The 15,701-nt window shown below is 37.5% G+C and overlaps 1 protein-coding gene across 3 annotated transcripts in view; it reads left to right on the plus strand.

Moving 5' to 3' along the window:
- Nucleotides 1–15,701, plus strand: part of ITGA1 (integrin subunit alpha 1) — a 328,522-nt gene that overhangs the window by 226,674 nt on the left and 86,147 nt on the right. For all 3 annotated transcript variants that reach the window (XM_030927043.1, XM_010386058.2, XM_030927042.1), the window contains exons 4-6: nucleotides 500–588; nucleotides 711–822; nucleotides 1,445–1,572. In XM_030927043.1, coding sequence (XP_030782903.1) covers nucleotides 500–588; nucleotides 711–822; nucleotides 1,445–1,572 — 329 coding nt within the window. The remainder of the gene's footprint in view (nucleotides 1–499; nucleotides 589–710; nucleotides 823–1,444; nucleotides 1,573–15,701) is intronic.

Genomic DNA, 15,701 nt, shown 5'->3' on the forward strand with positions numbered 1-15,701 from the left:
CTAATATTCCTCTAGTTTCCTTTGTCACCCAATGGATGTCCTCATGATTTTGGAAGTCATGGTCAAAAAACTGGTGTTTGAGTTTTCTTTTCTGATCTTCTACCTATTTCCCCTTTTCTTACCAAAAATCATGTTTCATCACTGGTCTTTTATAACCAAGTTATGAGATTACATTATATCTACAGTGTTATGAGACTTAAAACTTTGTTTTAATTAGCAAGAACGTGCGAAAATCAATCCCACATTCTCATTGCCCTGCTAGCTCTGCATTCTTTCACAGTTCAGCAAAACTATCTGAAATAGTTTCTGGGACATGGACCAACTCTTCAGCCTTAGCTTGTTTGTTATATTCCTTAAGAATACTTGGAAGCCTAGTTAGTTGAACCAAAAGAAGAATGTGCTATGATATGAGCAAAACAAATAGAATGTCTTAATGAGAGATGCTTAATTTCACTTGGTGAAACTTTTTCTCCTTCATAAAATTTTGTTCTATTTTTAGTTAATACATCAATTCCCAATGTCACAGAAGTAAAAGAGAACATGACATTTGGATCAACTTTAGTCACCAACCCAAATGGAGGATTTTTGGTAAGAACTGAAAGAATAATGATATTTATTGACAACAGATATGCTATCATTTTACGTCTTTGTAAGATCTGTTATATAATTTTCAGTCTAATGATTTCTAATTTTAAAATAATTTTTTAAAGGCATGTGGGCCCTTATATGCCTATAGATGTGGACATTTGCATTACACAACTGGAATCTGTTCTGACGTCAGCCCCACATTTCAAGTCGTGAATTCCATTGCCCCTGTAAGAGGTACAGATTTTATGCAATGTTCTTGCACGTTTGAAAAGCCTAAGCAATGAATGACACATATGTATACAAAGGAGCATACCAAAAAGCTTAAAGTATTTTCTTAGCTACCAGCATTGCCAATTTAGGTAAATGTTTGCTTTACTAGTATATAACAAAATCTGACTGCTATTTTTGCAAGTGATATTAGTGTAAATAACTTTACAAAGTCATTTTTAAACTTCATAGATGAAGCTCTCATGCTGCTTATATTTAAAGAGTGAGTCTCTTTGAGGAAAGAAGTAACTTAACTTGAGATATGCACAAAAACTGTTTTATAAAAACTGTTATATAAAATTCATATTGAGAAAATTTGCAAAGATAACTCTCATGCAATATTAATTAAAACTCAGTAGGTATGAATTTTACTTGATACAGACCCCACACCAATTGTTATTGAAAGCAATTAATATTTTTATCACCTTTACTTTTTCTAAAACTATTTTTTTATTGCTAACGCAGTGTATCTACTTTGTAGAACATCAGTTCATCTTTTAAAATGAATTTCCTTCATCCATGAAAGCACTTCATATGCCTCTGAAAAAAGTAGATTCCAAATTTGCACAATTGACTCCTTTTATTGCAGAATGCAGCACTCAACTGGACATAGTCATAGTGTTAGATGGTTCCAACAGTATTTACCCATGGGACAGTGTTACAGCTTTTTTAAATGACCTTCTTGAAAGAATGGATATTGGTCCTAAACAGACACAGGTATGTGACTTTGTGTTTTGATTTCTGTTGTTCTAAAGATAAAAATGCAAAAATTTTTAACAAAACTAATTATTCTGAAAGCAAATTAATCAATACAACTAAAGTTGAGAATGAATTTTACATCCATTTTCCTGTTCTTATTTCTGATAAAAAGGACATTACTTTAAGCTGTGTTATTTTCTATTTTTTTCTTTTAAGACAGAGTCTCACTCTGTTGTCCAGGCTTGAGTGCAGTGGTGCAGTCTCGGCTCACTGCAACCTTCACCTCCCACGCTCAAGCAATTCATATTCCTCAGCCTCTCAAGAGGCTGGAGTTAACAGGCATGTGCCACCACACCTGGCTAATTTTTTATTTTTGTAATAGAGATGGGGTTTCATCATGTTGGCCAGGCTGGTATCAAACTCCTAGCCTCTGGTTGATCAACCTATGTCTGCCTCTCAAAGTGTTGGTATTAAAGGCGTGAGCCACTGTGCCCAACCTAGGCTGTGTTATTTTCTAAACAAAAAATATTATGAAAGCTGCCATTTGTAATGCACTTGGAAAATAACTCTTATAGATTTCTATAAACTCATAATTTAATTCTTACTTAAAATGGATATAGCTACTTTTGGTAATATCAGAGCAGGGTGTCAGAGTTTGTAGAAACCAATCTGACATCCCATTATAATCTCTCTTCTCATATTACATAAATAAGTTAGTAACTGACCAGAGGATACTACTTAAAGTATGTTGTCCTCCCTATTAATAATTTCTTTTCCCTAAGTTAAAAGCAAATGCCCCTGGCTATCTCTCCATAAAATCAAATAGTTGTTCATTTATTCCCCCAATTAATATCTATTTCTAAACACATCTCCTTTATTGCCACTAAATGAAGTGGAACTTCTCACATAGCTTTTCCACTTTAGATACTGAGTTTAATTGCCTTTAATTAAATACATTTGACTGATTTAATGTTTTTTAAACTTATATGGGCATATATATTAAAATACAGAGCAGACATAATGGTAACAGGCAAATAAAATGTCAAAATTAAATCGATGCCTCAGGTCAGGAATTAGCCCTAGAATCAGAGCCTAAAAGGTTATTGTGTGGTTTGAAAGCTGTGGAGACCATAGAAGACTTTAAGATTGTAGAACTGCAATCAGTACAGTGATCATCTTTTTTTTTTTTTTTTTTTCCTGAGGGCTTTACTTTGGAAGAAGTTTCTGAGGCACTGAAAAAGCAGTCTGAGTGCGTTAATGTTTGCCACACCTACATCAAATTTGGAACATAATACGTGCACATATATATATACATACATGTGTCTTCATGTGTCTGTGTATATTTATGTCTCTCTTTATGTTTTAATATATATGTATGTATAATTTTCTAAAAGGATGGTGGTTGAAAATTTCCAAGTTGAACTCAGACCTCATAGTGAAATGTATTACTGCATTCCAAGACTGAATAGGTCTCTGTAGAGAGCAAGGGGAAGGGTACGGTTATATACATCCTACTGGACAATAGAAAACTTCTTGAAATCAGGGTAAAATCATTAAAAATGAAATGGGCTTTTATACACCACAAAATGTAATTTTCCATAGAAGTGACTTATTTGCAATTGACCTTCTCAAGTGAAATTACTAGTGGATAGTAGGGGGCCTTTTAGCCCTCCTTGTACAGGGTTCAGGGCAGTCTGCATCTTAACAGACCCACTCCAGGATGTGACTTGCTCTTCCTTCCGGCACCTGTTCTGCATGGACCTCCTTTTTTCCCTTCTGAGGACCACTCTCCCTTCCTCCTTTCCTCCCTTCCTCTATCCCATCTCTCCTTGGCCAATAAGATAGCATAGAGTCATAAAATTAAAGCTGGAAAGAACCTTAAAGGTCATTTGACCCCAAACCTCAATTTATGAAGGTGACATGGAGGCTAACTGACTTGTTTAAGGTCTTCCTGCTCGCTGATGGCAGATCAGAGAACACAGTTCTCTAATTGTCGTTGAATTTGTTGTTGTTGTTGTTGTTGTTGTTGTTGTTTTTCTTTCTGAGAGCTCTCCTTCTAGAGAAGCTTCAGAGCCCGTACCATCTAATGCCCCTAAATAGTAGATTCCAATCCCTTTCCATCTCAAGAGGATGACTGTCGTCACCCTTCCTCAGGCAGCCTCTTGGCTGAAACAATGCTAAGCTTGGCAATGCTTCGCTCCCTGCACTAACATACCTGAAATGAAATGGCTTGTGTTTCTGCTTTCTCCACTTTTGCCCATGATGTGCTTTCTTTCCTTCTTTTTGTTTTGTCCATCCCATTTGATCTTCTTATCCAGTTTTTTCCTTCCAAAGTTAATAACATTCTTGAAATATTTTTTAAAATGTATTATATAGCCATCTAAATATTTTATTTTACCTTTAAATTCACTTATTTATATTACTATAAAAATTAATCTATTCGTAGCTATTTGTGAAAATCAGTGCAGCTGTGACATGTTTGAAGTCGGTCCACAACTTTAGAAAGAAAATCCATATGGTTCTTTTAGACTAATAATCACAGCTTCTGTGGAGATCTATGCCAGTGACTCCATCTTGTAAAGAAATAAATAACAGTCAATTGCTTATATGCTCAACCTATTCTTCTACAATTTTGATGTTTTTCAGTTAGAACTATAATTAATTTACATTTCTGTGTTGAGAGTCCTAAAAGAGGAGCTATTCTTCTTGTCCACCAGAGGAATTCTAGCCTGCCAGGGTGGGCAACATGAAGTTATATGTCTTTCCTGGAGGGAACAATGGCTCTATTCAGACACATGCAGGAGCGTCCTTGGGGTCCAGATGCTACCACTGAATGGGAGGAAAATGAACTTACCCTGAGACAGAAGAGTTCAGTTACATTTACTCAGATTCAGAACCTCATTCCACAGAGAAGAATATTTCTGAATGAAGCACTCAGCACAGTGTCATTTATAGTATCTTCTGACTTCATCCAAGGAAACCCGCTTTTTAAAGAGAGAAGCTGATTATATTTCTGTTTTTTTTTTTTTTTTTTTTTTTTTTTGTATGTCACATCTTGCTTGCATCGTTGATTGTGGAGCTTAACCATATACATTCATTCATTTATTCAGATGTATATACTAAGGGCTTACTATGTTCCAAGCTCTATGCTATAGCTTGGGTAATAGTGGGGAATAAGACAGACAAGGCTGCTGCCTTAATGGTGCTTCTGTCTAATGCAATGTTTCTCCAATTATGGCTCATGGAATTTCTGCTTCCAAATCACTGGGATGCTTGAACTATACCCCAAATGTTCAAAATCAGAATCTCTGAGGGTGTGGCTATAGAGCCTGCATTATACATAAGCAACCTATATGATTCTTTTTTGTTTGTTTGTTTGTTTGACACGGAGTTTCTCTTGCCACCCAGGCTGGAGTGCAATGGTGCAATCTTGGCTCACTGCAGTCTCCACCTCCCGGGTTCAAGCGATTCTCGTGCCTCAACCTTCCGAGTAGCTGGGATTACAGGCATATGCCACCATGCCCAGCTATTTTTTGTATTTTTAGTAGAGACAGGGTTTCGCCATGTTGGCCAAGCTGGTCTTGAACTCCTGACCTCATGATCAGCCTGCCTCAGCCTCCCAAAGTGCTGGGATTACAGGTTTGAGCCACTATGCCTGGCCCCATATGATTATTAAACAGATTAAAGTTTGAGAAACACTGGACTAAGGCATAATTATTATATTGGTGGGTGTGTGTATGTGTCTGTCTGTCTATCCGTGTTTGCTGCATACTGTAGATAATAGGGACCTCAAGAGCAAAGGCTGCATCATCTTCCTATCTTCATCAGTGGCCAGCCCAGTGGTTTACTGTAGCATAGTGCCCTCAACGAGCACTTGTTGAATAAATGTTTGTATCATAATGAGTCCAGTTTTGGATTTTTCTCTGATTATTGGACATTTAATAAGTCTTTTTTCTATAACTGGTATTTTTAAAATTATTTTAAGTATATTACTTTATACTTGATTCTCTAGTGTTCAGTCTTTTCTAATCTTCTTTTCTATTTTGGCTTGTGTTATATCAGTGACTACTTTCATAAATAATTCTCTAAAATAAAGAGATCGGAAAGGACATATTTATCAAGCCATTGCTTTTGCTAAACCACATTTAATAGGGTTTTAAGTATAATGCATGTAAACTCTTTTTAAAGTTTGATCATTGTTCAGTGGATTCAGAAAAGAAATCTAGTCATAGAAAATTTGGAAAGACATTTTCTCTTCAAAGAAAATATGTGCTGAAAAACATGCTTATCTTTTCATGTAGTCTTACAGTAATTCTTTCCAAAAACAGTTTGTTTGCTTGACAACCAATTCTTTTTCTTGATTTGTTGCTAATATAATTTAAATCTGTTTGATTTTTTTTTTGTTTGTTTTTAGTTGTATTTGTTTCTTTTAATGAAAGCATTCAGTTCCACCCTATGATTGGCAAAATTAGCTTCTGGAATTTATTCTCCCCTTTATGGATTCTCTCTATCTCCATTTCTGAAAGGAACAGATATAAAAATGAATTGTGAGAAAGATTACCCAGAGGAAGGTGCAAAAGATAGAAAGCTAAGAGCCAGACAGAGAACTTTTAGACTCCTCATCCATACCAAATTTCTAAAAGACTATTAATGTAGTTGATAAGATTTGTAGAGAAGATTTCTCTGTAGAAAGAGCCTACTCAGAAAGACTTCAGTGGGGTCATACACATCTTGGTATGTGTATACTGGAGTTTGGACACGTAGTTGATTGACTAATGCCTAACTCCTGCCTGAATTGTCAGAGCATGACAGCAGCTGTTATGTCTAGCTGCTGACAGGGAAGTCAGAGCAGAGGTCACTGCACTGGAGTCAACCTGCATCCCCAGAGATTATTAGAATGCATGTGTTTTCCCAGGATTGGCATGGGTACTCAAAAGGAAGAGCCAGCGTGAGGTCATGTTAGGGCCTGTCCATAGGGATTACTGGAAGTGAGTGGCTGCCTCTGCAGAGAACGCACAAGATCTCTGTAATTCTTAGGGACTGAAGTAGTGGGATGCATTCACTCAGGGCAGGGGTGTAGGTGAGACATCTCAGTGAAGGGAGTTCTCCAAAGAACCCTTGAAAAAGTTATACATACCTATTAAGACCTGATTTATCTTAGGATAATACCAATGCAGTAATAATTTCTCTATCCTTATTTATCTTCCCTACCTCTGTCCCTGGAAGGTCAGAAATCACAGTTAGCAATCTAAGTGAAAACAAGTAGGAAAACAAATAAAAGTCAGTCATGTATCTGTCTCAACTACAGGCTTCTCACCTCATGTAAGCCCTTAGTAGAAGTAAGAGAGAAGATTTAACTACAAATGTGCTTTGATGTTTCGCCTTGCTGGTTTTTAGACAGAACCACATGAAAGTATTGCTATTTGATCTTTTCTTTCCAACCTACAAATACAGCAGTTTCTTTTGGTACAGGCTAAATTAAAATATATAACTTTGTAAATTAACAGACATTTTAAAACTAAGAATTAAAAAAAATCTTAAGATATTTATCTTTCCATCTAGGGATAGGAAAATACTTCACTTTGAATAAATTTTGAAGGGCTGGTGGGCCACAAATAAAGGTTGTATTCTAATTACACCTCCTGTATTTTTGTTTGCTGTATTGATTAGTTACACATTTGGTACAATAGATATAGATTGAATATGATTCCTATTCTCTGCAGTAATAGATTTGTCATTTAGTAATTGCAAGCAATAAAAGGCAGAGTCAAAGATATGGAACATTTCTCAAAGTAACTGTTACCTCCAAAAAACAAAAATAGAAAAAAAGAAAAGGAAAGGGGGAAGGAAGAAAGGGAGGGAGGGAGGGAGGGGGGAAGGCGGGAAGGCGGGAAGGCGGGAAGGCGGGAAGGCGGGAAGGCGGGAAGGCAGGAAGGCAGGAAGGCAGGAAGGCAGGAAGGCAGGAAGGCAGGAAGGAAGGAAGGAAGGAAGGAAGGAAGGAAGGAAGGAAGGAAGGAAGGAAGGAAGGAAGGAAAGAAGGAAGGAAGGAAACTTATATTAAGTTTTCCATGTGACAATTCAGTATGCATTAGGGAAATACATTCACTCGAAATAGTTACTCAAAATCCATTCTCTGTTTCTGTGTGGCCCAATTAAGACTTTTGCAAGCATAGTCAAGGAATTTTTGTCACCCAATTTTTTTACCCAAGACAGAGTAAAGGCTATAAACTTGCCTTTTAAAAAACACCTATAAAAACAAACCTGAAGCACTCTGAGCTTGCCATAAAAGATATGATGGTAAAACATTATGGAAGCCTTATTGATCCTCAATATCTAAACATAACATTGCTTTTAATAATAAATGAAGATAATATAAATATGTCAAATACGAGTGCATTACCCTAAATAAAACCAGTAAATTGTGAAGCTTGATATAAAAGTGAAATATACTAATGGAACAATGTTTAGATTGTTCACATCAAAAGTGTAGCATAGCATTAAACCAGGCAAAATGAAAGAGAAAAATTAATTAAATTTTAGGAATATTATTTATCTTTCTTTTTACTGCTGATTTTATGGCCATTTGCCTAGAAGCCTTAAATCTGGGGCCTGATTCATTGTTTTCAGGTCTGAAAAGAAGCCTGAGGGAGCCAGGCAGCCATACCTTTGTCAGTCTGGCTACAGTTTCCAAATGTGCTGTAGGGAATGGGGTGAATCTTCTCTCTCACTAGCCTCTAGTCTCCATTCTCCTACCCCTCCAGCCATCAGGCACTAGAATAATCATTCCAAAGTAAGTTCAGAACATTTTCCTAATGACAAACAAACAAACAACTCCTCTTGTTGCCTGCTAAATAATATCCAAGCTCTCTAGTGCACTAACTGACATCTGACCACCTGGCCCAGCCACTTTTCATGCATCCTGCTTCCCCTTATACTCACCTCAGTTCTTTTTTTTTGGAGATGGAGTTTTGCTCATGATCTCGGCTCACTGCAACCTCTGCCTCCCAGGTTCACGCTATTCTGCCTCAGCCTCCTGAGTAGCTTACCCTTCAGCCATTCCTGGGCCCTTGCCTTCCTTGGTCATGAAGTGTTGTGCTCTTTTTATTTGCTTTTCCTGAGATTCCCTGCTCCGTCTCAAGCACTGTATGCTAGGAGAACTTCAAATATCACTTTCTCTGTAATTTTCTATGATTATCCTACCCACTGCTCTTGAGAAAAATGCCTTCACCTCCTATGTTCCCATAGCATCTGCAACCGTGAGAGCATATTTCCTTACTGCTCTTATCACTCTGTAGCTTTGCTCTTTGTTTTTTGTATCTGTCTCTCCCAGTAGACTATGAATTCCATGACGACAGAATTGTGCCTTAATCTTTTCATTTATGGAAGATAGTCTAGGGTTTTAGAATACATAAATACACTAGCACATGACGTGAGCCTTTTTTATGTTGGAAAAAAATGGCAGTTTTTGAATTTTTACCTTCTCATGTATAAAATCATTGTTTTAGTGACGTCTTTCCCTTACTCTGCTTCATGAAGTCTGATTGATTCACTGAGCTGGAAGGTACTTGCTTGTGAGGGATTTCCCTGGACAACCCTTTACATTGTATTTCAGTCTTTTCTTTGCAGGTGTTTACCCATCTAGCCCCATTCCCCTCAGCCCTAATTTGTCCTATAGCCCTCTCCCTTCTCCACAAACACAGTGAATTAACTTTGTCTTAACCTCTCCTATCTTTGCATTTTTGAGCCTAGGTCACTTTCATTGTAGCACCTTCCATGAAGCAAGAGGCCAGATAAAGACACGCTTTTTCTAGAGCCTGTATCTATTATTTATCAACTTTATAATGTTTCTGAAAACTTGTTTCCTTAGGAAATGATCATCTACCTGTAAATCAGTCCCATTTATATCCCTCTTTATAATGACAAAATGTTAAACTTGGCCTCTGCCAATGTAGCTTCAGAATGGTTTTTGCTAACAGTTAACTGGGATTGTAGCCTGTATAATTACTACATTCATACCCTGACTTAGTCACAGTGGAAGCATGTTGTAGGGTAGGGCTTTGTAGCATAGTCTGATAAAAGAAAATATACATTGGCCGGAAATAAAGCCTGAGCTCTTTTCATATTAAGCAATTGTGTATCTTACAGAAACACACAAAAAAACCTCATTGTTTCACTTTGTCATTACTTCCCTAAAGAAACCATTGACTTTGTAATATTGTTATTGAATTAAATCCCAGAAACTTAGCTTATGCTGGGCATTAAAATTTAGGTGCTGGTGTAACCCTGACTTAACAAGATAGATATAGAAGATAATAATATGATTATTAATGAATAAATAACTCCATTCCTTCATAACTCTTTGACTAAATATACTTATCCTAGTTGACTTTGCACAAAATGCCCAAGACTAGATAATTTGAAGAAAAAAAAAAAAAAGTGGATTATTTAGCTCATGATTCTGGAGGCTGGGAGGGCCAAGGTAGGGTGGCTGCAGCTGTTCAGCTTCTCGTGAGGGTCTTGTGCTTGTGTCATAACATGGTGGAGAAACAGGAAAGGAAGCAGCCATGTGCAAAAAGACCAAACACAAGAGGCAGCCATGCTTTATAACAACCTTCTCTCTTGCAGTAACTAATCCAGTCCCACAAGAGTGAGAACTCACTCCCATGATAAAGTCCCTCTTGACTCTTTTTTTGCCTCTTAAACGCACCACCTCCCAACACCACTCCATCGGAGACCAAGCCTCAACCTGAGTTTTGGTGTTTTGGTGGGGACAAACCATATTCAAGCCATAGCCTACTTTAGACACTTCTTTTTCTTAAACACTCTTTTCATTTAAGATCTTTCTTAAAGTCTTAAACATGACTTTCAGTTTCGTAAGAGACTAATCCAAAAGGCCCTCCTTTCAGTGTTTTCTGATAGTGTCCTTCCTTTCATGTTCTCACACTCACTTTTCTCCCGCTTTCTTCTCTACCCACGAAAGAAATGAAGTCTTTGGATAATTAATTTTATAGAACTGAGTGAATATAAAGTGTCTGGTCGATCAGGTATTTTGCTAGCTGTGAAGAGCAATAAAAAAAATCACTGAAATCTTGTTCCTGATCTCAAAACCTTCCAACTTAGAAATGAGGTAAAATCATATATTGGAACAGCTACAATGCATGATGGTAGGTCATAAATATAATGAAGGTGAATTTAAAACACAGAACAATTAGTTGATCTTCACAATTAAGTAACTCTTACTGTTGTAGAACAATGTTTCCCAGTCTGAGGTGTTGAACATGATCCTCAGAAAAAATATTACTTTAAATAAGAATAAAATATACCAGGTCTTCCAATAAGTAATCCACAATACCTGTTTTTAAAGACTCCAATAAAACTTTTGAAAGAATTTGCTTATAAGTCTAAATAGAAGAAGTGGGGATAGGACTAAGAGAAAACCTTACTCTTTTGCACCATTTGCAATTTGTGACAGTTTTCATAGTGATAGGAGAAAGGTAGAGATGGGGAGGAGTCTGCTATAAAGATATATACTTTATTTTACTCATTGTTTTCCAAGATTATTTGACCATAAAATTATTTTTTAAATCAAACTTAGTAACATACAAAGGGATGCTAGTATTACCTGGGAAAAAAAAAAAGTGAGTGGATATTTGCTTGGGGACTTACCTGAAAACATGATTGTAAATCTCATATTTAAGTGGAATGTTCTAATAAATATTACAAACCTCTTGTTCATGTAACAAAATCCATAGCCAATTGTGTACCTGATTTATGCCATAGCCTGAATCAGCCTTTAGGTCTCTTCGGCCTTGGACTGTAATTATCTACCCATCCATTTATTTTGTTTTACTTAATCAAGAAGTTTAAAACACATCTCCTCAGGAGGTAAATGTGTCCTTTCCAGTTGTCTCTGAAAAGGAATTTTCCTTCCGCATGTGACTCCTTATCCCCCTTGATATTATAAGAGACTGTTGTTTCTATATTCATCTACTCTTTTACTGATACCATAAACTGCTCTTTACAATCTCTGGGAAAGAATGTCCACATTCAACCCACTTGCACCTTTTAGCTGTCATCCCTGCATACCCATTTCCATTCATCAAAATGCCTAAAATATTTCCACCTCCATTATTTGTTGTCACCAGCCCTCTATCCAACTTCCACTCTGACTTTTGTATAATTCCAATGTAATTGGCTATTTCAAGTCAAATATTACAGTTACTGTTTTTTTTTTTTTTTTTCCTTTCTCCTCTCAATTTCTAGGATGACTTAAACTCCTTTAATTATCATCTCTGACGTATTTTCCAGGCTGAGGCTACTTTGTTTCCTTCCATAGTACTTTCATGATCTCTTGGCTATTTTTGAGCTGGCTTTCAGATTCAGGAAGCTGAGTCCTCCTTCCTCCTTGATGATTTTCAGTGGGAGAGAATAAATATGCTTGTGATTTTCTCTCCTCTTCCTTCCTACAATGTTCATTACTTGCCTTACTTTTTAACTTGCTGTTTAATTCTCATGCTTATTTGATTCTGCTACATACATATACATTATGCTTGTTTTATTAGCCTTAAATTATAAGCTAAGGTGAGATGGAAACTATCTCTGTTGAATTGAATCTCACCAATATTCAGCATAACATTACATTTGTTTGTTTTGTGATTTGACTCTTTGTCTGTAATGAAAATTAATATTAGGTTAGTGCCAAAGTAATTGCGGTTTTGCCATTACTTTTAATAAATGGTACCATTTTCTGGGAAAGATTCACAGCAGACCTGACTCTGTCTGGTTCCTAGGAAAACAAGCACCCCAGTATCAGCCAGAGACCTACATTGAATGTCATTTCCCTAAGACTTGAGTTTTTCCACTGCTCTCTCTTCACATTTCCCAGACTTTGTTGTATCTCTCTTTTCCCGCTTATCATTATTTCCCTGCTATCTCAGTTTTCCATTTGCTTATGCAAAATGTTACAGTCATCTAGTAAGAATGTCTTAGGGTCAACTGTGAGCAAAGCAAAACAGCAGTGAAGGATAAGGGAATATCAAAAGCCATGACATAGTCCATACTCTTAACCCCTGCCTGTCCCTATAAAGTTAGGATGTATTTGGGAAGATAAAGGGTGCACTCGAACAGTTGAGAAGAATGTAATACTCACAGACAAGTTTGTTTCAGAGTTCCAAGAAGGGGAAGCTCAATATGGGCTACCTTGGCAACAAGGTAAGAAAAGTTTTGCAGAGAGGATGGAATTGAATTAAATCTTACAGGATTAGCTTAGTAGGAGGGACAAAGAAGAGCATTTGGTAGGAGTGGAATTCTTGCTGGAGAGTCCTGAAGATGAGGGTGAATGGAGAATTTAGCATTGGAATATTGAGGGACTGAAGGTCAAGGGGAGAAAACTGGATTTTAACATATGGACCTAGTATTTCAAGTAGTAGCTTGAAGTTTTATCTATTTTAAAAAATATTAGAATAAAAATCTATCTTTTAAAGTAGATTTCAAAGTCATTGATACAGGCAATGGAGAGTTATTGGAGGTTTTTGAACAAGTATGTTATAGGATGAAAGCAGAGTTTCAGGATAATTAGTCTGTCAGGAATATGTAGAAGGATTTGAAGAGAGTGGAAATGAAGAGAGGGAAATCAGCAGCAAAGAGATTGACCATTGCCATGGTCCAACTTCAAAGCAATGATGTCTGGCCTGAGCTAAGGTAATGAGGTAGGAGGCAAGACTTGACTCTGGAGTTGGGCTCTGACACCAGACCAAATTGAGGACTAGCTAAAACAGGGATGAGGCAGAAGATGCTTTCCATAAACAAGCCCACCAGGGTGCCATGTTAGTTTACCATTGCCATGGCAATAACCAGGAGTTACTGTCCCATTCCATGGCAATGACCCAAGGACTCAAAAGTTATTACTCCTTCCCTAGAAAGTTCTGCATACACCACCTCCTTTTTTTTTTTTTTTTTTTTTTTTTTTTTGTCTCGCTCTGTGGCCCAGGCTGGAGTGCAGTGGCCGGATCTCAGCTCACTGCAAGCTCCGCCTCCCGGGTTTACGCCATTCTCCTGCCTCAGCCTTCTGAGCAGCTGGGACTATAGGCGTCCGCCACCACACCCGGCTAGTTTTTTGTATTTTTTAGTAGAGACGGGGTTTCACCGTGTTAGCCAGGATGGTCTCAATCTCCTGACCTTGTGATCCGCCCGTCTCGGCCTCCAAAAGTGCTGGGATTACAGGCTTGAGCCACCGTGCCCGGCCCATACACCACCTCTTAATGTACATGCGATTAAAATTAAGTATAAATATAACTGCAAAACTGCCCTGAGCTGCTCCTCTCTGCCTGTGAGGTAGCCCTGTCTGGCAGGAGCAGTCACAGAACTGTAATTCCACCAGAGCTGTAACGCTGCAGCTTCAAGATAAAGGTGTTTTCTTCCACCTCCGCCTTGCCTTTGAATTCTTTCCTGAGCAAAACTAAGAACCCTTATGGGCTAAGACCCATTTTGGGGCTCACCTGTCCTGCATGAGTAGGAATGAAGGGACACAGTTGACAGCTGCCTTAGGTCCAGCTCCCAGAAGCAAACCTTGAGAGGACGGTTCACATGATTGTGATTTATTTGTGAGGAAGCATTTCCAACAGAAAGCAGTCGAAGAATCAGGGAAGCAAAACAATGTACCAACAGAGGAAAAAGGAAAGTGCAATTTCAAGTGGAATCCAGGCCTCAGCTTGATCTGGAAGGAGAGTTTCTACTTGAGTCACGGGGCTGATTTCTCATTTCCTGCACTCAGCATTACCTGTGGATCAGGGTGATGGGGAGCTGGGGAGGGCAGGGGACTCCCAGACACTCCTGGTTCTTTCAGTCTTTGGGGTAAAGCAGTCTAGTAGCCCAAGTGCAGTCATCTGAAGAGAGTCTCAGGTAGAGTTGTTAGAAGCAAAGTATCTAGAGCAGATAAGGGAATAGGCAGTTATAACTCATCTTATATTTTAAGATTTACAAAGAATAAGCTTTTAGAAGCCAGGCACATATTGGAGGTGGATAGGTGGATGATAGAGATGTAAAATTTGAAGCACTGATTTCTGACTTATCAACATTTTGAGTTTTTTACTATTCCTAATGTGAAGATAATTTTTCCAGATAATTCAGTAGTTCATAGTAGGTTATTTAAGATATGTAAAGTGTGTTGTAAATGTAAAGTATTAACACACATGTGGCACAAAGCAGTCTTGTTAAGTTGGCATCCCTTCAACTCCTCTCATGTGAGCTCATCCCCACATGTAAGTGAGATAACCCTTTTTCTCAAGGAGTTGGCAGTTTATGACAATTAGATTAAAACCTATAAATGGGAACAACGTGCACTCATTAGTAAAAAAGTAGTAGTAGTGTTTGGCGGCATTCAAATATGCAACCTCCTTTGAGATTCATGGTCATTCCTTTAAAAGGAGACCAGGTTACAAGTTGTGTGACTTGCGTTAAGCAGCATTCAAAGCCACAGAAGCATATACAGAGAAGGAGATAATTGGATTTAACCAGAGTTGGAAGTTAGCCAAGTGAGTCAATGGAGGAAAAAAAGGTTAAAGGAGTTAAATGTTTGCAAATAAATGATTATAGTGATTGGACCATGGAATCTAGTCTAAGTACAAAAAAACGGCAGTATTAATGAATTAGTTGGAGTTGGAGGTCTCGATGTAGTCAAGGAATTAGTGAAATAAGCCAAAGTTAATGGTCAAAAAGAAGGACATTTAAAATTGAAATTCAGCTGCTGACAAGGCCTTCCAAATGACAAGGCCAAGGATAAGACCTTGGGAGAAGATGGCCAGAGGAAACATTACTGATGCTGGGGAGGTCAAAGAAATAGATACTAGTGTATTCAATAGATTATCAGTAGATATTAGACGGATAGATTATTAAGTAGATGCTAAAATTTTCAAGAAAAACCACAGGAGTAGGAGGGAAAATTTTCAAAGTAGAGCCTCTTACTTAATCAGATAAAAACACCGGGTAATAAAAACAAAGCAGACTCTGTGAGATGTCCTTAATTGATGAGCAATTAACTTCCCCAACAGTGTTTGTTCACTTTGATACCTAGAATTAGCCATAATGATTATCCAAGTAACAAAACCATTTTGCTTTTATTTACACTTAATATTTATATACACAAAGAC

This window comes from Rhinopithecus roxellana, chromosome 3 (genome assembly GCF_007565055.1).
Source record: "Rhinopithecus roxellana isolate Shanxi Qingling chromosome 3, ASM756505v1, whole genome shotgun sequence".
In the NCBI taxonomy this organism is placed as follows: domain Eukaryota; kingdom Metazoa; phylum Chordata; class Mammalia; order Primates; family Cercopithecidae; genus Rhinopithecus; species Rhinopithecus roxellana.